General features: G+C 39.7%; 1 protein-coding gene across 13 annotated transcripts in view; it reads left to right on the forward strand.

Annotated features, from left to right (window-relative positions):
* The first annotated feature begins 1,078 nt into the window (after nt 1-1,078).
* The window catches only part of MIOS (meiosis regulator for oocyte development), a 38,385-nt gene continuing 11,779 nt past the window's right edge, over nt 1,079-27,684 (forward strand). For 2 of the 13 annotated variants that reach the window (XR_010726586.1, XM_066239321.1), the window contains exons 1-10: nt 1,079-1,238; nt 2,210-2,301; nt 5,477-5,619; nt 6,320-6,570; nt 7,615-8,956; nt 9,264-9,362; nt 16,424-16,678; nt 18,666-18,835; nt 21,772-21,837; nt 23,121-23,279. Coding sequence is in view for 12 of the 13 variants with exons in the window: in XM_066239321.1 (XP_066095418.1) it covers nt 7,663-8,956; nt 9,264-9,362; nt 16,424-16,678; nt 18,666-18,835; nt 21,772-21,837; nt 23,121-23,279 (2,043 nt within the window). In the remaining variant the exon portion in view is untranslated. Of the gene's footprint in view, nt 1,243-1,669; nt 1,833-2,209; nt 2,302-5,476; nt 5,620-6,319; nt 6,571-7,614; nt 8,957-9,263; nt 9,363-16,423; nt 16,679-18,665; nt 18,836-21,771; nt 21,838-23,120; nt 23,280-27,684 lie in introns of those variants that run through there. The other 11 variants (XM_066239309.1, XM_066239314.1, XM_066239313.1 and 8 more) reach the window with 11 other exon arrangements.

A 27,684-nucleotide genomic window follows, 5' to 3' on the forward strand; every position in this document is an offset into this window, starting at 1 on the left:
AGGACTAATCGTTTATATCAGTCACCAGAAGCCCAACACCATCCACTTTTAAGCATGGACAAAGATTGCCAGTCTTCTGAAGAAAGCCTCTGTGTTGGATTTGTAACACCTGTGCAGCACTGTTCACTCAATTATGGGAGCCAGAAATCTAGAATCTCCTTTTTCCCTCCCTCCCTCAATCATCCCACCTTCTATCTATTCCCCAGGCCACACAATTTTCTCCATCCCCACTCTCTACCCTACTGGTATTCTGGGTTAGCAGCATCTCATTCGGATACTTACTCCTTTCCCTTTTCTCCCCCAAACTGATGACACCACTCGCCTGATGATTCTACCAATGCCTTTAGGGAGAAGTCCATTTAAACTCACTGACCTGGTTTTCAAATACCTTGCTGATACAGCCATCTAGATCACTCCCCACTTCCTCTTCTCACTGATCTGTACTCCACTGCTTTCCCCCTTTGCCGGCCCTCCCGCCCCTACCCTTGCTCCTCCTCCGCCCAAGAAGGCTCTTCTCTTCCAACCCTTCCTGTCCTGTTCCCTTTCCCGGCTAATCCCGAAGCCATTCTTCATGTCTCAACCTACTAGGCCTCAAGGAAGCGTTCCTGACCCCCAACATTAAGGGGACGCCCCCCCCCCGTGGAGCTCAGTATTAGCTCCAAAGAGGCGTCACTCCGCCTGCTTCCTGCTGGGACTGTCTCTTTGGTTCACTCCAGGCTCCCCAGCGTTGGTGCCAGGTACCCCATAGGCATTCAAGACTCGTTTGTGGAATGAGAAAATGAGTGAATAAGTCGTGAACCAAATACCCTGGCCTTTCTGCTACATCGATGGCTATAATTCTTAATGAACGTTTCAACTGATCAAAGGGCTAAAGTGTATTAAGTGCTTAAAACGACAATGCGGCCCGGAGAAGCGGCCAGGTCCGCTTACCCGGGATCCCGCCCGTGCGCTGGAAGGCGGAGCCTGTGGGAGCGGACCTGGGCGCGCGGGCCGGGGGGCGGGGCCTCGAGGCGATGACCCCGCCCCGGGGCGGTGCGACTCTTGGCTCGCGAAGGGGCGGGGCTCGCGGGCAGGGAACGCCCCTTCCGAGCCCGAGGCAAGGCGGTGGGGTCGCGGACCCCGGCCGGGTGGGCCCTGTTACTATCTGCGCCGCCATCTTGCCCGTGTACGAACTCCCACGGCGGGAGGGGCGGCCACCGGGCCGGAAGCGGTGGTGCGGCGGCAGCGTGCCTCCTGAGGTCGGTGAGTGCGGCCCGGGCGGCGTCTGCGCTCTCCCGAACGGGAGGCCAGAGTCAAGGACCCGGGAGCGCGCTGGGAAAGCCCCGGCGGGGGCGTACCCGGGGCCCCCTGGGAGCCGCGGCGCGGGCAGTCGCCTTCCGCGCTGCGGTGACCGCGCGGGGCTTCGCTGGGAGGCTCGGAGCGGAGGGCGGCCCTACACGTTGGGGCCGCGCCGCAGCCTCGGTCGCGCCGGGTTTGTGCGGAACTGCGTGCTCGCCTTGGACCCGAGGCTCGGCGGCGTGGCTGGAGCGTGGGAGTCGCCCTCGGGTTCCTGGTTTACCCGGAATAGCAGCAAGACCGGCTCCGGTCGTGCTCTGTCGAATACTTCTTAAAGGGCCGGTCCCGGGCCAGCTCTGTCCTCTGCCTGTAGGAGTAATGGTCACTCCGCAGGGGGTTAAGTAAAGCCTCTCAAGGATGTCACGAGCTGTGCTAAATTGCCTAGCAATGTGCAGGCCTTCAGCAGAACTTTAAGGGTAATTTGCATATAGACACTGCATTTCCTTGAAGATGGTGATGGTGGGAATTTCTTGAAACTGCTACTGTTATTGGTCATGGTAAGAAAAGTAGAAGACAGCGACAGAAAGTGAATGTGACAGAGTGATCGAATACCTTGTACACTTAGTATTATAGATCTCCACAGTCCAGTAGCCACGTGGGGTTGAATGAATGTGCTGTTAGTATAAAATACACATTGGATTTGCAAAACCTGGTACCAAAACAAAGTAAAAAAGTCTCAATAAGGATATTTAATGATGATTTAAATAATGACTTTTTTAAAAAGTCCTTGATTACATGTTGAAAAGATTATTTTCTGATGTGTCGGGTTAAATAAAACATTGTTAAATTTAATTTCATTTATTTCTTTTACTTTTCAATGTGTCTACTAGAAGTTTTTACGTCATATGGCTCATACTATATTTCTGTTGAACAGTGCTGATAGATCTGGTGAGGAACACGGAATCCACATGGCTTTCCTTTGCTCAGATACCATTGGTGGGAAGTGAGCACTTGTTAAACTTGAAGGTGAGGATCCAAGTGTAAGCTGTAATTAGTGCAGATTACACCCCTTACATCCCCATTTTTTCAGTGTCTCCAGTATTTAAAAACATTAAATTCCAGCGATGTTTAAAGGAATCATAGTGATACTAACATCTGCATGATGTGAAAAAACTCAATTTGATTGTCTCAACTTTGCAAGATGGAGATAGGCTAGGTTCTGTCTCCCTTTTATACACTTGGAATATTAAAGAAGTTATTAGAGCAGGGGTCCCCAAACTTTTTACACAGGGGGCCAGTTCACTGTCCCTCAGACCATTGGAGGGCCGGACTATAAAAAAAACTATGAACAAATCCCTATGCATACTGCACAGATCTTATTTTAAAGTAAAAGAAAAAAAAAAAAGGAACATGCAATATTTAAAATAAAGAACAAGTAAATTTAAATCAGCAAACTGACCAGTATTTCAATGGGAACAATGGACCTGCTTTTGGCTAATGAGATGGTCAATGGGCTCCTCTCACTGACCACCAATGAAAGAGGTGCCCCTTCCGGAAGTGCGGCAGGGGCCGGATAAATGGCCTCAGGGGGCCGCAGGTGGCCCGCGGGCCTAGTTTGGGGACCCCTGTATTAGAGTGTATCTAGTGCTAGAAGGCGAACCTTTTTATAAAAACTTTTGCATGGTGGGCTCTAGTGGAGCAACGAAAGGGCGCCGGATTGAATGCCCACTAGTGGGCGGGAGGGACCAGGTTGACCAGCACTGCAAAAGTGGACGGTTTTTATAAAAAGGTTCGCCATCACGGATCTAGTGAGTAGGAGGAGGTCTTCTGGCCCCAGGTTCAGTTTTCTTTGTTTTCTGCCATCTTTCTGGTGAACTGTGTTCATGAGCCAGATTCTGCCTATATTGTGTGTTGGGCCATAACGAATTGCATTTATTTCTTTAAAAGATGCTTATAGATGTACTTCTCTGCGTAGCCAGCTTCATGGTATGCTTTCTGTGCAGTCACACAAGGTCCATTGGTTGGAAGGACTGGTACTTGGTTTAATGCTCTGCTTTCACCTTAATTTTTGAAAAACGGGTTCCCTGTATTTTTTATTTGGTCCAGGCCTTGCAAATGATGTAGCTGATTTTTTTCTCTATGCGGTAATCTAGAATGGGAGTGGGAAGGTGTTGGAAAAGAATCAAAACATCTGGTCTTCACTTCTATCTTAAATGAGAAGGGTTGGCTAGACTCTAACTCTAAAGTTCTTTGATTCTGTATGAGTTACTGTTAATCAGATTTTATGGATGCTAATATAAGTATTGTACATGCATAACATCAAAGAAAGTCTGGTAACTCCATTGAGTGTCACATAGTTTTTTTAAATTATAATAACACTTTCTATTTACTCTTTAAGATGAATTATTCCATATGGCACTAAGTTTGCTTACCATATATCATTCATGTAATGAATGCAGTTGTGGGATGGAAGCCTGGATAAAAAGTGTGCTAATTTAAGCATTTATCTTTCAGTGAGATAGGAAGATGGGCCAGACCTCAGGATACCTCTAATATAGAGGTTTTCTCTGTTTGTGAGGGCTTGAGTACGAACGATTACTTGACAGTGGCTGTTCCTTCCTTTTGTTATCTATTATATGAGGTGCCTCTCTTCTCATTCTTAAAGTTTTTAATTCTCTTTAAGATTGGCCATAACTTCAGCACTAGAATGCGGTCTGCTTGGGCTGCCAGAACAGAATACCATAGACTGAGTGGCTTAAACCACAGAAATAACATTGTTTCCAGTTCTGGAGAGTGGAAGTCTGAGTTCAGGGTGCTAGCATAGTCTGGTTGCGTTAAGGGCTCTCTTTCTGATTTGCAGATAGCTGCTTTCATGCTGTGTCCTCATATGGTGGGGAGAGGATTTTCTATCTCCTCCTCTTACAAGGGTACCAGTTAGATCAGGGCTCCATCCTTATGACCTCATTTAACCTTAATCACCTGTTTCAAGGCTCTATCTGCAGTACAGTCACGTGGGGGGTGAGGGCTTCAGCATGCGAATATGGGGAGGAATGGGACCTTACCTGTCCCTGTTCACTACTGTGCTCACAGCATTTAGAACAGTCTCTGGACTATAGAAGATGCCCCTTAAGTATTTAGAAAATAAATGAAAGACAGTGTTTTAGAGTGATCCTCTTAGGGTGGCTTACTGTGGGTTCTTGCCCATCGTTGAAAACCAGTTATGACAGTAGGCACTTTGCTCTTAGCTGGAGCCAGCGTCTACTCGGAAGGATGGTGGGCGGAAGCATGAGGAGACTGGTAAAACTTGGAGATAGCAATGATAAGTATCAGAGGCACATTTAACAAATTATTAAGTACCTGCTAGGGCCTAGTCCTGTGCTGGGTATTAGAGGTACAAATGGAGAGCAAAAGATACTTTACCTGCTCTTACGGAGCTTATAATGTAGAAGAAGAGACAGAGGGAAGGAATGATGTTCAGTGAAAGTATCTAAGTAACATGACATATCCTGGGGTGGGATGGAAGGTGGCTGATGTCAAGCTTGAGCAGGTGTTAATTTCACCAAGAAGGGAAGGAAGAATGCACCAACCAAAGGGAAAGGCTTTTTCCAAAGTGATGGAGGGCGGTGGAGCTAGAACACAGCGAGGAGGAGAATGGTGTCCTTGAGGACGAAGCCAGAGCAGTAGATAGAGGCCAAAGCATGTAGGTTTTATAGCTTATATTGAAATTTTGTAACTATACTAAGAGCAGTTAGAAACCATTACAGGGTTTTCAGCAGGGGCTGGATAAGTTTGTATTTTTAAAAGATCACTGTGATATTCTATAAGGATGAATTCTGTAAAAGCTAGAGCAGAGTGATTGATGAAATGACTGTTGAACCAGCAGCACGGGCCGGATATTTTGGATACCAGGTAATCTCTAGGGAGTCAGTCTGCAGAGACAGGGCACTTGGCAGCCTGTGGGGGGAACGAGGACAGTGATCATTGGGTTGATCAGGGCTGAGAAGACAAACCCAGAGTGGCACGAAAGTGAAGAAGCTGAGGGTGCTGACAAGAATGTAATTGAAATGATTGACCTTGGGCTTCAGACCTGTTACAGAAGGAAATAGGCCAGCATAAGAAGTCTAGACTGATAATTTCTGGCTGTAATTTTCATAAGTTCAAAAAGTAAAGCAAGTATGTTCTTTTTTTTTTTTTTTTAAAGAGGCGAGGCAGAGAGAGGACGAGAGAGACGGGGAGGAGCAGGAAGCATCAACATCCATATGTGCCTTGACTAGGCAAGCCCAGGGTTTCAAACTGGCAACCTCGACGTTCCAGGGTGACATTTTGTCCACTGTGCCACCACAGGTCAGGCTAAAGCAAGTCTGTTTGAGTTGAATTTATTTAGTGTATATTAGGAGTCCATGCCAGGCTCTTTATCTAGAGATACACCCTTTAAGTACTGAAAACACGGTTGTACAGATACCAGTTGTCACTAAGATTGTAAGTATCTTGGTTCATTTTTAATCCAGACTATAATTTGCTCTAGCCAGATCTAGTTAAAAAGATACATTTATGTTTTTGTAAGTAGCTTTTATAGTATCTTTTTTTAAGTGTGAGGAGAGGAGATAGTGAGACAGACTCCCACATGTGCCCTGAGATCCACCTAGCAGCCCCTATCTGCGGTCAATGCCTGAATCAAAAGAGCTATTCTCAGTACCTGAGGCCGACACTCAGAGCAACTCAGAGCTATCTTCATCCTGGGCCAAGGCTTGAACCAATCTGGCTGCAAGAGGGGAAGAGAGATAGAAGGGGGAGAGGGGGTGAGAAGCAGATGGTTGCTTCTCTTGTGTGCCTTGATCGGGAATCAAACCTGGGATGTCCCTACACTGGTTTGACACTCTAGCTACTGAGCCACCTGGCCAGTGCTAATATGTCTTTTTTTTTTTTTTTTTTAAGCGAGAGAGACAGAGGGACAGACAGGAAGGGAGAGAGATGAGTAGCATTAGTTCTTCATTGTAGCACCTTAGTTGTTCATTGATTGTTTTCTCATATGTGTCTTGACCAGGGGTCTACAGCTGAGCCAGTGACTCCTTGCTCAAGCCAGCAACCTTGGGCTTCAAGCCTGCGACTTTGGGCTCTCGCCAGTGACCATGGGGTCATGTCTAGGATCCCACGCGTAAGCCAGAGACCCCGCACTCAAGCTGGTGAGCCGGTGCTCAAGCCGGATGAGCCCACACTCAAGCCAGTGACTTCAGTGTGGTGAACTTGGGTCTTCTGCATCCCAGGCCGTCGCTCTGTCCACTGTGCCACCACCTGGTCAGGCACTATATATCATTTTTAACATAATTATTTTTAGTTTGTGCTTAAGCTACTAGAATATCTTCAAAAATCTCATTTTGATACTTAAAGTTTATAGAATTGAAAGTGCCTCTAATGATTACTTAATTCAGTTTCCCAAAGTGCAGTGTATGTACTACTGGTCATAGATTTTAGGTAAAACACAGTTAAACACTTTTAATAGTTATATTTTTATTTTAATGTATGTTAGAAAAAATATACTTAGCATATCATACCTATACTTCATGGACCTTATGAAGAGGTTAAAATCAATGTTCATATTTTATAAATGAGCCAATTTAAAGAAAAATATTAAATAACGGCACAGGTGGTACACAAGTGACTGAAGTTTGAGAAACTCTAAACCAACTCTATGTTGTATGGGTGAGAAAACAAAGGACCCCCGAACACAAAGCCCTTTCCAAGGCTTACGTCAGAGCTAGGACTAGAACTCAGCTCTGCTCAGTACGTGCCAGCGTTGATGCTGCCAAAAGGCGGGTCTGCTCATTGTTGAAAGTCGAGGGAGAGATCTCTGTCTTACTAGTGGCATTGCACGTTAAATCTGCATTACGGTGGCCATGTCTGGCTATTTATGTGAAAATTAATTAAAATTAAATAAAATTTAAAATTTGTACTAGTCATATTTCCTGGGCTCTGCGGTGGCTCACATGTAGTTAGTAGCTACCAGATTGGACAGTACAGATATAGAACATTTCTGTCATTGCAGAAAGTTCAGATGGATAGTATTGGTCTAACCTATTGCTTAGGAACATGATACATAACTATTTAAAATTTTACCTCATTCAAATGGATGGTATTTGTTAATTTGCTCACTTATCTTATTGGAGGAAGTTCTTTTTCCCTTCTTATCAGTAACTATTGTCTTGAATTTATAACAGACAGAAGAAATATAAATACATTGAAAATCAGAATACCTATATGGAGACTTTCCTGACTTTCTGAATAGTTTATTGAACCTAGTTTATATTTTGTTAACATTTTACACTTTTCATTTTTAAACAGATACTCAGTGAATGGACCTGATTGGACACTTTGTACACATCAAGAAACATGAGCGGCACTAAACCTGATATACTGTGGGCACCACACCAGGTCGATAGATTTGTTGTGTGTGACTCAGAACTGAGCCTTTATCATGTGGAATCGACTGTGAATTCCGAATTCAAAGCTGGATCTCTACGTTTGTCTGAAGACTCTGCGGCTACACTACTATCAATAAATTCCGACACACCGTATATGAAATGTGTTGCCTGGTATCTCAATTATGATCCTGAATGTCTTCTCGCAGTTGGACAAGCAAACGGTCGCGTTGTACTTACAAGTCTTGGTCAAGATCACAACTCAAAGTTTAAAGATTTGATAGGAAAAGAATTTGTTCCAAAACATGCACGGCAATGCAATACTCTCGCATGGAATCCATTGGACAGCAACTGGCTTGCTGCTGGTCTAGATAAACACAGAGCTGATTTTTCAGTGCTGATCTGGGATATCTGCAGCAAATACACTCCTGATATAGTCCCCTTGGAGAAAGTAAGACTTTCAGCAGGGGAAGCTGAAACCACATTACTAGTAACAAAACCACTTTATGAATTAGGACAGAATGATGCTTGTCTCTCTCTTTGTTGGCTTCCGCGGGACCAGAAACTTCTCCTTGCGGGTATGCATCGTAACCTAGCCATATTCGATCTTCGGAACACAAGCCAGAAGATGTTTGTAAATACAAAAGCGGTTCAGGGGGTAACAGTAGACCCGTACTTCCATGATCGTGTTGCTTCCTTCTATGAAGGTCAGGTTGCGATATGGGATCTTAGGAAATTTGAGAAGCCAGTTTTGACTTTGACTGAGCAACCAAAACCCTTAACAAAAGTAGCATGGTGTCCAACTAGGACTGGTCTGCTTGCCACTTTAACAAGGGATAGTAATATTATTAGATTGTATGATATGCAGCATACACCTACTCCCATTGGGGATGAAACCGAACCCACAATAATTGAAAGAAGTGTGCAACCTTGTGACCATTGCATTGCTTCCTTTGCTTGGCATCCGACAAGTCAAAATCGAATGATAGTTGTGACCCCCAACAGAACCATGTCTGACTTCACTGTTTTTGAAAGGATATCTCTTGCCTGGAGCCCAATTACATCTTTAATGTGGGCTTGTGGTCGTCATTTGTATGAATGTGCAGAAGAAGAAAATGATAATTCTTTAGAAAAAGATATAGCAACGAAGATGCGCCTGCGGGCTTTATCAAGGTATGGACTTGATACAGAACAGGTGTGGAGAAACCATATTTTAGCTGGAAATGAAGACCCCCAGCTCAAGTCACTCTGGTATACTCTGCACTATATCCTTTGTGTTGTGAACTTTGAGATGAATCAGGTAGAAATGTTCTTAAAGTTTGCAGAAAGGTCAGTCTATAAAAATGTTTTACATGCAAATACAAGTTAAATAATACTGAAACTACAAAGTAAAATTTAAGACTGTTGGAGTTGAAATACTGCTTTGCAGACTGTAGGAGGCAGCTCTGCAATAGAGCAGAACTACCTTGCTTCTGTTGACGCTTGTTATGAATTGGCTCCAAATCAAAGTACATTTAGCTTTGAAATATTTTATTATGTATTACTATTAGTGTTTCCTATGCATTTAAATACTTATGAAGCAGTATACAGAAGATATGGACCAGAAATCTCCAGGCAACAAAGGATCATTGGTCTATGCAGGAATTAAGTCAATTGTGAAATCATCTTTGGGTAAGAAAATTCCATTTTCTACAATGTGTTTATAATTTTTGTACTTTTATATTTCCCCATATTTATTTCTGGGCAGTATATACATAAGTATTCTTGGGGGGGGGCTTTGAATAGATATTTTAGTGAATTGTTCAGTTAAATGCACAATTATTTTTATATCCCAAATCCTTTTTGGAGGGAGTCTTGATTCTTTGAAGTGATACTGACTTTCTAAATCTTCTCCTTTATTTAATGTTATATAGTTTTGAAGACCCACTTTGAAAGGTATTATCTGATTTATAGGATCCTGGTTGTTAGTTTAAATTTTATTTTATTTTGCTTTTATAAAAACTAAAACAATTTCTAACTGAAGAAGTCTCCTTTTTATTTTGCTGCCTACTTTCACGTAGCCATCTAATGCAAGGTTTATATGTAACCATGACAGCAAGTATGGCATTACCTGAAATAGTGTTTGATGATTGTATGTGTGAAATATTGTAGGATTGAAATTGATAAACTAAGAATGAAGTGAAAATGACAAAAAAGCCAAACTTATTTTTTCACTGACTTTTTCAAAGTTGCTTTTGTTGGAATTAAATTATGGATTATATTATAATCATCTCTCCAACCCAGGTTTCAGTATCTAGCTTCTGATAGCCATCAAATTTAGTCTGATTCAAACTGCTAGAAAAGTTGTTCACATAGTGTTTTGTTTTGTTTTTACCAAAGTTAGTGGCAGAGAAGAAGCCAAAGACAAATAGATAAATTAGAGATTGGATCAAAATTTAATGAATGATTTGATAAATGGAATGGAGGAAAAGTAAAAGTAAAAGATAGTACAGATATATAGCTTAAGAAGCTGGGTTAATACTGGTATCAGGTAATTAAATAGGAATTCCATAGGAAGAGTGCATTTGAGAATAAGAATTTATTTTGGAATAAGTTGAATTCGAGATAGCTAGGTGAAGCTGTCCTGTGGGCAAGAAATTTAGAATAGATTGAAGAGGTGAGGTCATCCATTTTACATAAATTGAGGAATTTGACTATACAAAGGAGGGTAAAAATGTATACAGTAGTAGCAGGTGAATTTGGCATCAAGAGAGGACTTTTATATTGCTTTGTTTTCTGTTTTGAGCATGGGGTTAATTTAAGTGTGTTTAAATGCTAATGTGAGAAAATTCCAGAGAAAGAGGTTAACGATGCAGAGAAAAGGAGGCGGAGAGCAACATTCTTAGGAATGGGAGGGAATGGGATCCAGAGCTGTAGATAGGAGAGTGTACACCTTCTCCATATTAGCCACGGGAAAAGGGGAAAGGGGGAAGGGGAAGGTGAGAGGGATGCAGTCTGTTTAAGGTTCAGTGACCAGAGTTGCGGGGTTTGCCACCTGATGACTCCTCTGTTTTCTCATTGTAGTCGGTTTGCTTATTGAGAAACAGCAGGGAGGTTGTGGAGAGAAGATACGGAGAACAGGAGGGTTGTCTTGAGAAACGTGGGAAGACTGTGGGGAAATGTTTCACCAGAGGAAAGAATAAGGGACAATTGGACAAGAGAATTAAAGATACTGCTGGCAAGAGAATAACCCATTTGTTGACTCTTGAGATCTAGCTTGGATAGAGAGGAAAATGCAAGGAGAAGCGGAGAAGCCTGGTAAGTGGTCAAGAGAATGTGGGGTTGGAGAATGCGGCAGCGAAATTTCTGGAAGGCTTTGAACTGTGGTTAGAAAGAGGCTCTTCTGGAGGAGGGCAGTTTGGAGTGTGTCTGTGAAAGGAGTGGGGAATGTCTTGGAGGTTGTTGACCACTGGAGATAAGGAAGCAGAGGATCAAAGAGGCTTCTTTCCTGGCTGGACTAGTGAGTAAGTGTTGAAAGCAGCCGTGTGAGGAGCATGCACGCTCTGAGAATGGCTTGGGCGGTCAGTCTTGTAGAGCAGTTCTCCCAGTGTTGCCAGCAGGTACCATTTCTTCCTTTTAAGATGGCAGAAAATTGTGTAATAAATTTTGGTCAGCTTTCCACCCAACATGTGGAAATTATTTTTCATGCTTAAAGACTAAACTCTGATCTAGAGAACTTATCTATTGAGAATTACTTGAAGGAGCAAAATAGCTAGGATTTATTGTTTTGAACAACAAAATATTCTTAAAACATAGGACAGTTTTACTGCTTTGTTTTATATATGTAGATGCCAAGTGCGACAGTTTAATATCTACAAATAGCAAAGTGTCTGACTGCATGGCGTAATATTTCAAACAAATTTTCTAAAAATGTTTTTTAGTATTTAAGTGACCTTGTTTCTCTTGATACCATCAATAAAATGTTGATTCATATATAAGGCATTCTCAAATTTAGGGGATATAATCTTGTCATTTAGTATTGCATAACATGCATAAATAGATTAATTTTTTCATAGATGTTAAAATCATATTAAAAATTCATTTTTAGTAAGTTCATATACAAATTTATTTCCTCAATAAATAAAGTTTGTATTTGTTTACTGGATATTAAAAAAATTCCATGGCCCTGGCCGGTTGGCTCAGCAGTAGAGCATCGGCCTGGCATGCGGGGCACCTGGGTTCGATTCCCGGCCAGGGCACATAGGAGAAGCGCCCATTTGCTTCTCCACCCCCTCCTCCTTCCTCTCTGTCTCTCTCTTCCCCTCCCGCAGCCAAGGCTCCATTGGAGCAAAGATGGCCCGGGCACTGGGGATGGCTCCTTGGCCTCTGCCCCAGGCGCTAGAGTGGCTCTGGTCATGGCAGAGCGACGCCCCGGAGGGGCAGAGCATCGCCCCCTGGTGGGCAGAGCATCGCCCCTGGTGGGTGTGCTGGGTGGATCCCTGTTGGGCGCATGCGGGAGTCTGTCTGACTGTCTCTCCCCGTTTCCAGCTTCAGAAAAATACCAAAAAAAAAAAAAAAAAATTCCATACGTGTTAAAATCATAATACGACTATATTCTTAAAAACTTACAGTGATATTGCATTGCTTATTTGATAACCCTAATAATCTGTAGAATAATTATTAAGTGGTAAGATTATCTCTGAAGAGCCAAAATACTAGACGTAGTTTTCCACCTCCTAGCAGTAACTCTTTGGCTTCGTGTATATTGGTCTCTTTTTTACTTCATTTCATGACACAATTTCTTTTTTTTTTTTTTTTAAGATTTATTTTATTGATTTTAGAGAGAGGAGCGAGAGAAGGAGGGGAAGGAGTAGGAAGCATCAACTCATAGTAGTTGCTTCTCATATGTGCCTTGACCGAGCAAGCCCAGCATTTTGAACTGGTGACTTCAGTGTTCCAGGTCAATGCTTTGTCCACTGTATCACCACAGGTCAGGCTCATGACACAATTTCTATGAAATAAAAACTCTAAGGAAGGGGAATATTATTAAACTACAAGGAATCACTTGAAAAATAAAGAGCTGCTTTTGTTCACCTGTTTAAAATTGTTATTTTAACTATTAATTAAATAATATCAGCATTGCCTGACCGGGTGGTGGCGCAGTGAGGAGAGCATCGGACTGGGATGCAGAGGACCCAGGTTTAAAACCCCAAGGTCGCCAATTTGAATGTGGACTCATCCTGCTTGAGCACAGGCTCACCAACTTGGGCGCTGGGTCGCTGGCTTGAGTGTGGGATTATAGACATGACCCCATGGTTGCTGGCTTGAGCAAGGGGTCACTTGCTCTGCTGGAACCTTCCCCCTTTCTTCCCCCCCCCACCCCCGCATCAAGACACATACTAGAAAGCAAGCAATGAACAATTAAGGAGCCACAATGAATTGATGTTTCTCATCTCTCTCCCTTCCTGTCTGTCTGTCCCTATCTGTCTCTCTCTGTCTCTTTTCTGTCTTTTTCTCTGTTTCTGTCACACACACACACACACACACACACACACACACACACACACAAAATCAGCATTGAATCTAAAATGTATAGGGGAGATGTGACAATAAACCTGTAGCTTGTTGTATTTGAAATTTAATAACTATTTATACATTCTATCGAAACAATTTAAATTTGGAAAAATAACTTACTTGGAAAAGTAATGTTTTGTTTAATTTTAACGTGTTTTTTAACTTTTGTCATTTAATTATTCAAGGTTTTCTCGTAGTTAAGATTTTACTTTCAGAAGCTCAAAATTATTTTTATTTTCTTGGCTGACATCCCTCATTGTCGCTAATAGAGCAGAATGCTTTCTTCATTTTGATGGGCAGGAGAAACTTCTTTTCAGAAGTCTTCTAACTCCTTGACCTCAATTGACACGTTTCCAATAGTGAGGTTAAAAATATATAATTTCAAGTGTATTATTGAACTATTTTTTAAGTTTCAAAAATTTTCCAAATAACTTACCTTGAAACTTTTTGATTAAAACAATGAAAAATGAAGTTTAAAATATGTCCTAAAATGAATAATATTGTAGACTTTTGCCACAGTCTAACATCATGTTGTGAAACAAGTTGTTTACAAGTATGATGAGGTATGATGGAGAATTTAGTACTAGTACTTTTGCTATGTACTAGTGTTACTCTTTCCAAGTATTTAAGTGAATTTTAAGAAATAATGTTTTGTGTTTTATATATATAAATATATATATGCACACAGCCATTGTGTGTGTGTGTGTGTGTGTGTGTGTGTGTGTGTGTCTTTGAGGTGCAAATGACAACTGATTTAGTTCTTAATATTTTCTCATTTTTGCTTATTTATCCCTTTAATGTCCAGATCAGACTGAGTGTGACTAAGGTCAGCTTTGGACAGGTATATTTGTTTTCTACAATATGCATTTATCTCATTTCAAGGGTTCAGAGTCTGGGCCCGGCTTAACTGCGTCCTCTGCTTAGGGTCTCACAAGGCTAAAAGAAAGGTATTGGTCAGGTTTTATTCCTGTCTGGAGGTTGGAGTACTTTTCCAAGGTCAATGTGGTTGCTGGAATTGGTTCCTTAAGGTTATGGGATGGAAGTATCCTTGCTGACTATAAACTGGGAGCAGCCTTCAGCTACTAGAGCAGGGGTCGGGAACCTAGGGCTCACGAGCCAGATGTGGCTCTTTTGATGGCTGCATCTGGCTCGCAGACAAATCTTTAATAAAAATAATAATAACGTTAAAAATATAAAAACATTCTTATGTATTACAATCTATTCATTTCCTACCTCTCATGTTCATGGTTGCAGGTGGCTGGAGCCAATCACAGCTGTCCTTCAGAACAACACCAAATTTTTATTGGATAATGCATAACATACACGGGTCGTTGTATGGCTCTCACAGAATTACATTTTAAAATATGTGGCGTTCATGGCTCTCTCAGCCAAAAAGGTTCCTGACCCCTGTCCTAGAGGCTTCCTTGCCACATGGCCTTCTTGCAGACCCTCTTATGGCAAGTAAGCTTTCACTTCCAGTCCAGCAGGAGAGCCTCTTTTATTACCTCCAGACTCTCTTTTCAAGTATCCACCTGATTAAGTCAGGTCCACACAGGATGATCTTCCTCTGATTAACTTAGAATCAACTGAGCAATGGCCTTAATTACACCTGCAGAATGCTTTCACTTGTACTATATTCTGTTATTTAGAAGCCAATCACAGATTCCATCTGTAGTCTGGGGAGGGGATTATACAAGGGAAGTGGTTACCAGGAGGAAGGAGTCATGGAGCCCATCTTACAATTCTCCCTGCCACAGATAAGTTGAATTAGTCCCTAAAAACCTATTCATTTGGGCCCGGGCAGGTTGGGGTAGAGCATCGGCCCAGAGTCTGTATGTCCTGGGTTTGGTTTCTGGTCAGGGCACACTGGAGCACTGGAGAAGCAACTATCTGCTTCTCCACCCGGTTTAAGTGCACCGCCTGGGGCACTGAGGATGGCTCTGTGGAGCCTCTGCCCCAGGCGCTGAAAATAGCTCCATTGTAAGCATGATCCCAGATAGAGCATTAGCCCCAGATGGGGGTTGCCAGGTGGATAGCAGTTCGGGCACATGTGGGAGTCTATCTTCCCTCCTCTTACTTGGAAAAGAAAGGAAAAAAAAACCTATTTATTTGTTATTGATCCAGTTATTTACAAGTGTATTATTACTATATTATATGCAATTATATAAATACAGACTTATGTAAGTCACAAATATAAGTTTCTACTAATAAAAAATGTTTGTAATTTTGGACAGCCTACTGCTTAATTCCTAACTCAGTTATTTATCCTTTTTGTTAAAATAACAACAGTTAATTACATAGTGCCAATTTTGATGGTAAAACTTTCTAGAACATTTAAGAATTTAAATTGTGATTAATAAAGTCCTTAAATTTTCTATTCATTTGTTTAAATTTTATTTGGCACCAAGTATCATTCTAAGTGAAGTTATCCTGCCCTTAGGATCCATTGCCTTGACTGCAATCTAAATAATGCTACAAGAATTTATTTTGATTTCTTATGAAAAGAGAATGAAAACATAAAGTCTCCTAATTTAAGGGGGGGGGGGCTTCAAGTCATTTCCTATTGTATTTTAGCTTCAGTACTTACCTGAAACTTTCAAAGTATTTTGATATTTATTATCTGGTTTTTACATATCTCTGTGTATATGCATCCATAGACAGGGAGACAGGCAGAAAGAGGGTAGGGGGAGAGATAGTGAGCATCTGTCGGGTCTCAAGCAGAGGATACCTTGCAAATGAGACAGAACAAGATACCTGCCTTTTTGGAGCTCATGTTCTAGTAGAAGAGATGAGACTAAAAAGTGATTTTTTGGAGCTCAAGTTAGTGCTGAAGGAAACAGAAGAAACAACAGTAAGGTAGTAGCAGGTGGCATCCTATGGTGGCCAGGCATTAGTGGCCAGGGAGGCTTCTCAGAATCAGTGACTTAGCTCAGGCTATCAAGCAGTGACATTTTTCTAGTAGCTCTTGTTGATAATTCAAGATGCTGTTGCACTTAGCAGTATGTAAAATATGTTTTCATTGTGGCATGTTTTATATTTATTCTGTCATCACATTGTTGCTGAATAGTTGAATATTCAGAATTTGGTACTGAAATATTTCTCTGTAAAACTGACTTATTTTCCCAGTATATTTCAGTAAAGTAATAAAGCAATTAATGTGAAAATGTTTCTCATTTTAGGAATGGTGGAAAGCAGCCGACATAATTGGAGTGGATTGGATAAGCAAAGTGAGCTGCAGAATTTAAATGAAGAGAGAATCTTAGCTCTGCAGCTCTGTGGGTGGATAAAGAAAGGAACAGATGTGGACGTGGGGCCCTTTCTGAACTCCCTGGTACAGGAAGGGGAGTGGGAGAGGGCTGCCGCCGTGGCGTTGTTCAACCTGGATATCCGACGAGCCATCCAGATCCTGAACGAAGGGGCGTCTTCAGGAAAAGGTACTGGGTTGAGTCTCAGGCACTTGCAGTTCATCGATTCCTTTAAAGAAAAGATGCTGATAATTTTCAAAAATCTAATCTTAATATTTGTATGTGCATTTTTTAAAAGAGAAATACATTTTTAAAATGTATTTTCTTGGAGATTAGGACCACTTTAGTTTGCAAGCATTTTTATGATGAACAATTTGAGTGTATTTTATTTTTTTAACTATATAGTTATTGGTTTACTTGTCAGAAACTGCATTTTAGTTAGATTAATACAGATTCTGATAAAAATGATACTTTGATTTGCAAAAGTGCTTAAACTTGAGTCTAGTGATTTAAACAGTTTCCATTTAATATTTTTTTTAGAAAGGAATAAAGAATGAAATGTGAAAAAAGTTTTATGTGATAAAATTTTCACTCTTAACATTTTGTAAAGGAATACTCAGAGAAAGAAATCTTAATCCAAAAATTCAGTTTTTTTCTTATCAGGAATATATCACTTGAGAATACCTAAAATGTATATATCAATAGTTACTGATTTTTAATACGCTTAGCAAATTATTTCTGAGTATTCAGATACTTAATTTCTATTTGCTGGTCCATTTTGCAACCATTACAGCTTGGTTATACCATAGAGAAAAATATGATATTAACTATAAAATATTACTTGCAGACTAAAAGTTGAAAAAGCTAATGTTTTGTCCAGATTTGCCTCTTTTTTATCACCTTTGCTATAATGTAAGTCTTCCCCATTTGAGATTGCAATAGAAATAGAAGACATGCAGTGGTAAAAATAATTGATATTTAAAGCCCTTTCTAATTATAAGTTTGCTGCGACCTGAGAGTATGATATTTTCCTGTCACATGTACCGGGAATATTGGCTGTTAGATTTGAACACCCCTACTAACAGTGGGGGAAGTAACTTTCTAGTGATAGGAATAATTTGGTCAAGCACTGAAGGAAAGATTTCTTAGCCAATATTCCTTTCCATTTGGAAATAAATTGTTCTAAGCAGGATTCAAAGAATATATTCCTTTTTTTAATTATGAAAGACTAATTTAAATCTAATAGTGGGCAGAGAAGCAAGCACAAAAATTTGGGGAGGGTGTTGATGGGTATGAAGAACAAGGCTATTAAGGTAAGGTGGGAAATGTTTTATTTAGAAAAGAAAGAAAATGATTAAGATCAGGAAACAAGAAAGCTGCTATCATAAATGTAGAAAAGACTTAAAAGTAAAAGTTAAAGGTCAATTTAGTTTTCCCTTTCGAAGCTCAGCTTGGTAGAAGGCCAGGCAGCCGTAGGGTTGACTTCTGAGTTACTAGCTTATCAACAGCCGTGTAAACTTCTAAGAATAAAAGTTTAAAAGACTATTAGTAACAAATGCTTTGTTGCAAATGTGTCTAAATACAATTCTGTGGTACCACTGATAGTTTCGTCTTAGAAAAATTAAAAGTGTAATACAATAATAAGAATGCTGAAATACTGGTTTTTAGTACCTTGTAGTTAAAACATGTACATAAATATGTGCATTATAGATGGAGGAATAGGAAAACAAAATGATTTTGAAAATTGCAGTCCTAAAATACAGTAATATTTACTGTCAGTGCTGTGGAATGTCTCAACCCACCTGAACAAACTTGATGATAAGTTTGGCATTGATTCTGGTGGGTGGCTTTGCTTTTCTTCAGTTAGTTCTTGAGCAGTAGGAACCTGCCTGGACTGAGGGCTTGAAAATGAAGACGGACTTGCCCTGCACAGGGTTCCAGTATAAACAAAAGTGTTATAAGAGTGGAAATTTTTGCTTGTGGCCCTTTTCAAATTTTCCAGTTCGAATCAAAATCCTTACTCCAGTGGACTTATATTTCTGGGGGTAAAATTCAGTCTCTGGTCTTTATTTGTTTATGGTGTAAGAACTTCTTTATTTGTTTATGGTGTAAGAACTGGAAAAAGGAGTTGTTAAGCTTTTGATCATTTGATTAGCTGGCTGTTTTTAATATGCAGGCGATCTGAATCTCAATGTCGTAGCCATGGCGTTATCAGGCTACACTGATGAGAAGAACTCCCTGTGGAGAGAGATGTGCAGCACTCTGCGATTGCAGTTAAACAACCCGTATCTCTGCGTCATGTTTGCCTTCCTGACCAGTGAAGCGGGATCTTATGATGGAGTACTGGTAAGGCTCATTTCGGCTTCATAAGGCTCTCTTTTTAACGTAGACGTTTTTATCTGACTTTGTTAAAATTTTCACATGTCTGTTGCATAAAGTACTGTTATAGTTTGATGCATTTTCTATTTAAAAGAATGTATCAAACAGTTTTTAGCTGCTTTTCTTGACTGTGACTGCTAGAGTTAGCTGAAAACAAACAGAACTTGATTTTTTACAGTAGTTTTAGTAATAGAATTTTTAAAAGTATGTGTAAGTTTCTCGTTTTTGTTAAGTAAACCAACACATGATCAACACATGAGTGGGATGACCATGTCTTGTCTGAGTATTTGTCTTTCTCAGACATGTTATAATTTGGAAGATAAATTATATGCCCACATTACTGATGGTGGCTGTTTCATTTTTTCATTGCTTGGTCTTTTCATTGCTGTTTTTGTCTCTTCTGCTTGAACCACCTGTGACCATAGTCACCACATAGTTTATTTATCACAAAGTTGAAAAAAATAAAGTGAGATTTGCTTATCAATTTTAGTTACTGACTTTTTTGTTTGTTTTAAGATTTTACTTACTGATTTTATAGAGAGGACAGAGAGAGAAAGGTGGGGGGCGGGAGCGGGAAGCATCAGCTTGTAGTTGCTTCTCCTTTGTGCCTGTGACCGGGCAGTCCAGGGTTTTGAACCTGCAGCCTCAGAGTTCCAGGTCAACACTCCGTCCACTGCACCACCACAGGTTAGGCTTCAGTTACTGCATTTTGAACTTCACATTAGAACCACAACTTTCTTTGTTCTGTTTTGCTTCTTTCCAGCACTGAGAAGAGCTTTTCAACATAAAATTATTCCTGTTTGACATCATAGCATTTCTTATGAAATATAGATTGTTTGAATAATTTATTTAAATGTTATTCCCTAAGAATTTATAAAAAACATAATTGCAGTAAATGTTGTTAGTGTCCATTTTGGCAGTTCCTTAGTTTATATATATTTGTCTATTACTTTTAATAAAGAGAAGTATCTTGTCTAAAAAGTTCTATATTTTAAATTAAGTGGCCTATTATAAAGACCTTGTTTTCTTATACCTAAATTTGGGTTATTAGGTAGGGGTATCTTATCTTGAGTAGGAAGTTTATGTTTCTAAACTGTTTTAAGCCTGACCAAGCAGTGGTGCAGTGGTAGAATGTTAGCCTGGGATATTGAGGATCCAGGTTCGAAACTCCGAGGTCACCAACTTGAGCGCGGGCTCACCAGCTTGAGTTCAGTCAGGGTCGCTGGCTTGAGTGTGGGATTACAGCCATGACCCCAACGTTGCTAGCTTGAGCATGGGGTCACTGGCTCACCTGCAGCCTCCCGGTTAAGGCACATATGAAAAAGCAATGAACAATTAAGGTGCCGCAACAAAAAATTGACGCTTCTCGTCTTTCTCCCTTCCTGTCTGTCCGCGCTGTCCCTCTCTCTCGCTCACACACACACACACACACACACACACACACAAAATAAACTATTTTAAGAGTATACCTAACTATACTTTATGTGTAATTATAATTAATATTGTTCTTTTTAAAAATTGTTAAGTCCTCGAGTGAAAAGTACTGACATGGGAAATTAAAAGATATAGAAAGGTCTGAGTTTTTGGTTGTGCTATTGTTGCTTTAGCTGGTCAGTGAACTTTTGGAGATTTTAGTTTTCTCAGTTTAAAATGGAACAGATAATAATTATAACTCTTTCCAGATCAAAATTTTAATACATGAACTTGGATCTAAAAGTTAGATCTAGCTTGTATCAGATTCCCTCTTTAGGGCAGAACCTAAACAATACTTTATATTTGCAAAAATATAAAGGTATCAACTGAAGTCATCTTATGTTTAATGGAGAAAAACTAGAGTTTGTAGAATGACTTCATTAGAAATACTTTTTTCCCACCTTTAAACTATGTTTTACTCATCACAGAATTAATTGTACCTTTCTACATTCATAGCAAACATTTTTCAGAATAGTGTTTTACAGATTGACAAGTATACAGATTTTATTTGTTATGATGCCTCTGAAAATTTTGACATAAACCACCTAATAGTGTCTTATTATAGATACAGTTGTGTTTTTATTTATAAAAGTATGTTTTGAAAAATTATCACTTTGTATTTAGAAATGTATTGATTTCCTTTCTAAATTCTGTACTTGTACGTTTACTGGTAATACACAAATTTTCTAGACTTGTTTACCTTAGCAGCCAAAGAAATATTTCCTGTTTCCCCAGTTAGTTTCTGTGATGGAAGGATTACATGAAGCTTAAATTTGATAAACTGTACATCATTACTTATATTTCTGTTTGAAGTAGGTAAGACTGAACTAGAATTCTCTTAACTAAATTGGTCAGTATTTGAGAGGTAAAATTTTGCTTTTAAGAACAATAATTTAGCAGAGTTTCTTGATAATTATATTAAGAAAGGCATCTTAGGTGAAGTAAGTGAGACAGAGACAGATACCATATGATTTCACTTGTATATGGAATCTAAGGAACAAAATAAAAGAGAAAGAAACTCATATATAGAGAAACTGATGGTTGCCAAATGGGAGGGGTTTTGGGAAGACTGGCGAAAAAGGTGAAGGGATTAAGAAATACAAATTGACAGTTACAAAACAGTCACAGCGATGTTCAAGTACAGCCTAGGGAATAGAGTCAGTAATATTGTATGGTGTCAGGTGGCTATTATAGACTTAATGGGAGATCACCTCATAAAGTATATAAATGTCTAACCATTCTGCCGTATACCTGAAACTAATAAAATATTGAATGTCAACTGTAATTTAAAATTTTTTTAATTTTTAAAAAGGCATCTTAGGGGATCAATACCTTTGAAAATAAAATTACAGTTTATGTATATAAATACTTAGTCTTCAAAAATTTAACACTCATAGCACTTGGAAGTAACTCCTTACCGTTCTCTGCAGTATGAGAACAAAGTGGCTGTGCGGGACAGAGTGGCCTTCGCCTGTAAGTTCCTCAGTGACAGTCAGGTAAGCACTGATGCAACTCCACATTTGAAGTGATTGATATTTGTAGTCACTGGATTAAGAAATAATCTTTATATATAAATATGTATGAGATATATATAAATCCTTCTAAAAGTAATCTATTAGATCAAGATATTATAAATATGTATCATAAGTAAATTTACTTTTTAAATAATGCTAACTTAGTATTTTAGTTTATGCTTTGGGAGTGAGATTGGTCAATAAATAAAGAGTGAATTCACCTCTTAGGGATACTGTAAAAGGGTTTCTTTGTTTTCTAATATAATACATTGGTACTGAATAGTATATTCAGTAGTATATTCAATAGTATATGCTATGTATATAGGTAGAGAGAAATGCACATAAGTGATTAGCATTATGATGGTGCTAAGCGCTGTAATCATGAAAACATCCCAGATAATAGGTGTCTGGCTAGAGTGTGGAGTGGGAATAAGTCTGGGAAGACCTTACAAGTGATGGTAATTTTTTTTTTTTTTTTTGTATTTTTCTGAAGCTGGAAACGGGGAGAGACAGTCAGACAGACTCCCACATGCGCCCAACCGGGATCCACCTGGCACGCCCACCAGGGGGTGACGCTCTGCCCACCAGGGGGCGATGCTCTGCCCCTCCAGGGCGTCGCTCTGTCGCGACCAGAGCCACTCTAGCACCTGGGGCAGAGGCCAAGGAGCCACCCCCAGCGCCCGGGCCATCTTTGCTCCAATGGAGCCTTGGCTGCGGGAGGGGAAGAGAGAGACAGAGAGGAAGGAGAGGGGGAGGGGTAGAGAAGCAGATGGGTACTTCTCCTGTGTGCCCTGGCCGGGAATCGAACCCGGGACTTCTGCACGCCAGGCCAACGCTCTACCACTGAGCCAACTGGCCAGGGCCCAAGTGATGGTAATTTTTGATACTCTTGAAGTTCCCTTTCAACTTAGAATCTATGATTCTCTTACATTGTACTATAGTAGACAACCAGAACTCTACAGAATAATAAAAACAGTTTTCTTTAAATTTATAATACTATCTATACGTATTTCTTTTATAGAATAATTACTGAACATATAAGTGCCTTGATTTTTTAAAAAACATTTTAAATGATTATGAAATGCACATTGTAATTTATATTAGATGCCTAGATTTCTTAGAGATCATGCTTCTAGATTTTTGGAGGGGTTTTTGTTTTAAAATGTTCTATAGTAAGAATAAAATTGTTCCACATGTAGAAGTTTTGAAGAACAAGAGATACAGTGAAATGGATTGCTTCAGAAAAGTCACTTTAAATTTTCCAGTTAAATAGATACATCGAAAAGTTGACCAATGAAATGAAAGAGGCTGGAAATTTGGAAGGCATTTTGCTTACGGGCCTTACTAAAGATGGAGTGGACTTAATGGAGAGTTATGTCGATAGGACTGGAGATGTCCAAACAGCAAGTTACTGCATGTTACAGGTTAGTGCAGTGTGGCAGTAACCAAAAGAAAAGAATGTCTAACCACCTCTGTACTTTCTTCCTTCATACTGTGGTGTCCCTTTACTTGCTGAGGCTCTTTAGATGGCATTTCACTTTAACCCTTTGAGTAGTGAGTTTTTTTCATGCTCGCTGACCCCCCGGGAGTGAGTTTTTTTCAAAAAATGAAATTAGTTCTAGTTACAGTTTTGTTAAAACTTAAAATTATGTTTGTCTGATAACCAATTTATGGAAACAAGAAAATACATTTGCCTTTTGTTTTTGTATTTTTCTGAAATGAGAAGCGGGGAGGCAAACAGACTCCCGCATACACCCAGACTAGTATCCACCTGGCATGCCCACCAGGGGGCGATGCTCTGCCCATCTGGGCCGTTGCTCCCTTGCAACCAGAGTCATTCTAGTGCCTGAGGCAGAGGCGGTGGAGCCATCCTCAGCACCCGGGCCTACTTTGCTCCAATGGAACCTTGTCTGTGAGAGGGGAAGAGAGAGAGAGAGAGAGAGAAAGGAGAGGGGGAGGGGTGGAGAAACAGATGGACACTTCTCCTGTGTGCCCTGGCCGGGAATCAAACCTGGGACTCCTGCACACCAGACCGATGCTCTGCCACTGAGCCAACCTGCCAGGGCTACATTTGCCTTTTATTAATGTTGCCTTACACAGGTAGGATCGTACTCTGGATGCTCAGGAGGCACGAGGACGTACATGAACATTCGTACTACTCAAATTGACCTAATTAGTTGATCTTCAGAGGACTTCTTCCTTATCATACTCTCCCTAAGCCTCCTGCTTCGGGTTCCAGTTTTCCTTTCACTTTAGGAAGTGTCAGTCTTTATTTTATCAAATAATACGGAGAAACCTTGGTTTATAAGTGTCGACACAACTACACCTTCTACAAAAGAGGCTGAAGTTCTCTGATCTGAACTCTAGTCTCACATGACGTGCAGAAGGCGAGTTGTAGCACAGCTCTCTTAACTCCCACCTTCCCTTCTTATTACCAGTGGACATAATTTAGAGCAACCAGTTCATCTGTCTTCTGTTTTTACTCTTCGGTGATTACGGACAGATTCCTGGCAAAAGTTTGCTTTTACTTTACTTTTGTTGGAAATTTGGTGAAAATTTGGAGCATTTTTCTGAGCTTTCCTGTAGCCCTGCAGCTAATCTTACCCTTTCCTGGTGTTCCCTTTCCTGCCTTCATCCTTGGTACACTATGAGAGCACACTGTGGATAGGAAAGCGCTCCTGCTGTGGGTTACCCAGTTTTCCTTTCCCTTTAGGAAGTGTCAGTCTTTATGTTATAAAATGCTCTCTCCTTCACCTTTCATTCTTATAAACATAGATGCTGGCCCACAAATTGCATTGTAAATTTACCCTAAGATTTCAGGCCACGGCCCCGTGGACAGAAAGGTGTCCTTCTATAATATAATGCACTATTTTTTCTTATGAAATGGGATTACACCTTTTAAATCAAGCTAGATACATGGCAACAGAGTGCAAATTGGTTGGTAACCTCTTAACAAAATTTATAACATATTTAAAATGCAGACAAGTATATAATTGGATCTTGCTTTAAAAAAATCCCATCTGATATGCAGTTGCCTTTTAATTGCGATGTTTCCTCCATTTATATTTTTATGGTCAAGGTGAAGCCAGCCATCTTGCTATTTCTTTTCTTTTTTTTCTCTCTGTTTTCTGTTGCTTTCTTGCCTTCTTTTGGACTGATGGAATAGTTCAGTGTTGCACTTTATTTTATCTAGTGGCTTTTTAGCTATACCCCTTTTCATTATTATTTTTTTAAATAGTTGTTCTAACAATATGCATCCTTAACTCATTAGTCAACATTTTACCTCCTTCTACTTCACATTTCTCGCCTGACACATCAGGCTTCCTACCCCACCCTTTCTTTTTTCTACCTCACACCCAACACTTTATGCTTTTGCTTCATATTTCACATTTCAAAAATGTTACAACAGTGTAATTCCATTTACACACTCCTTCCTTTAGCTTATTCTCAGATATCTTACTTCTATGTATATTACAAACTATTTTACAGTGTCATTTTTGCGTTGAACAGTTGTCATTTGTGTAAAGCATGTGAAGAATAAAAACGTGGACTTTAGAATTGTTTACTTACCATTCCTGGTACTGTTAGACCCGCAAACCCAGAGTTTGTGGGTCTTGTTTCCCTTTGGTCGTTCTCTTTAGCATTTCTCATAGCACCCAATTGCTGGTGACAAATTCTGTCCGTCCATTTCGTTCCTGTTTTTCTTTCAGCCTTTTATTTAAAGGTGTGGTTTCCTAGTCTTCCTCTGTTGTTTTGGATGAGAAGTCAGCTATTACTCTCTTTGTTTTTCCTGTGTAATTGTTATTTTTCTCTTGGACTGCTTTCAAGGCTTTCTATTTTTAGCAGTTTACCTTTGTTGCCTAATATGCTTTTTCCCCCCTTCTGATTCACTGAGTTTCTTGGATCTGCAAGGCTGTGTTTTTCATCACATTTGGGAAGTTTTCAGACATTTCTTCTTTAAATATTCTTTCCAGCCTCAATCTCATTCTCTTCTTCTTGTACTCTACTGAACCTATATTAAATCATTTAATATTATTCTCTAGGTATCTGAGGCTCTATTTAGTTTTCTTTTATCTTTCTCTGTTCTTCAAATTGGATAAATTCTATTCATTTGCTTATTGCCTCTTCTGTCACCTTCTTTCTGATCGTTTTTAGGGAATAATTTTAGTTATTGTACTTTTTAGTTCTAGAATCTCAGTTGTTTTATACTTTGTATTTTTTTTTCAGCCCTGATGATAGGGATATTTATTCACTAGTTAAAACACTGTTTTTCTTTAAGTCTTTGAACATATGTCTAATAGCAGCAGCATTAAACTCTTTGTCTATGGATGTTATTAGGTTTAGTTTCTATTGTGACTGCCTTTTTCCTTGATAGTGGATCACATATATCTGTTTATATATCTAGTTCTTTTTTAAATTTAATACTGCATGTTGTATACAGTACATTATAAAGTTCTGGATTCTTTTAGCTTTTTCTGAAGAATTTTTGTTAGTACTTTTGAAAGTTCAATTACTTGCTGCTCACTTTGGTCTGACGTTTTGCTACTGTGGATCTGTAAAGCCCAAGATATTCTGTAAGTCCTAATTCAGACTTACTCCCTAAACTGTTTCCTCTGCAGATTTTGTCAGAGCTTGACTAGGTTTTATAGGGTCAATCTAGAGAAGACTTACTGAGCATAGATTAACCGAATTCTTTCTTCATTTATCTTTACTGCCATGGAAGGAGCAAGGGGTGGGGGTTATATGAAGATTTCTTATTTTCCTATGATATTTTTTTATATTTTTATTTAGACGATTAAATTTAACAGGGTGATATTGGTCAACCAGAGCCCATAGATTTAGCGAAAACATCTCCACATCATTTGGACAGTCAGTTATGCTGTATACCCAGCATCCAAAGTCAAGTCATCTTCTGTCACCCTATATTTTGTTTCTCTTTAAGTCCCTCCCCATCACTTCCCTTCCCCTCCCCCTGGTAACCACTGTACTTTTATATATGTCCAACCACTGTACTTTTATATGTGTCCATGAGTCTCAATTTTGTGTCCCACCTATGTATGGAATCATACAGTTCTTAGCTTTTTTCTGATTTACTTATTTCATTCAGTATAATGTTATCAAGGTCCATCCATGTTGTCGTAAATGATACTATGTCATCATTTCTCATGGCTGAGTAGCATTCCATAGTATATATGTACCACATCTTTATCCAATCCTCTATTGAAGGGCATATTGGTTGTTTCCATATCTTGGCCACTATGAACAATGCTACAATGAACATGGGGCTGCATGTGTCTTTACATACTAATGTTTTTGAGTTTTGGGGGTATATACCCAGTAGAGGGATTGCTAGGTCATATAGTAGTTCTATTCTTAATTTTTTGAGGAAGCACCATACTTTCTTCCATTATGGTTATACTACTTTACATTCTCACCAACGGTGGATGAGTGTTCCTTTTTCTCCACAGCCTCTCCAGCACTTGTTATTACCTGTCTTGTTGATAGTAGCTAATATAACTAGTGTGAGGTGGCATCTCATTGTAGTTTTGATTTGCATTTCTCAAATAGCTAGTGATGATGACCATTTTTTCATATATCTGTTGACCATTTGTATTTCTTCTTGGGAGAAGTGTCTGTTCATGTCCTCTTCCCATTTTTTTATTGGATTGTTTGTTTGTTTTTTGCTGAGTTTTGTGAGTTCTTTATATTTGGATATTAGCTCCTTATCTAAGTTGTTTGAAAATGTTATCTCCCATTTAGTTGGTTGTCTCTTTGTTTTGTTGACAGTTTCTTTTGCTGTGCAGAAGCTTCTTAGTTTGATGTAGTCCC

This window comes from Saccopteryx bilineata, chromosome 7 (genome assembly GCF_036850765.1).
Source record: "Saccopteryx bilineata isolate mSacBil1 chromosome 7, mSacBil1_pri_phased_curated, whole genome shotgun sequence".
Taxonomy (NCBI): Eukaryota; Metazoa; Chordata; class Mammalia; order Chiroptera; family Emballonuridae; genus Saccopteryx; species Saccopteryx bilineata.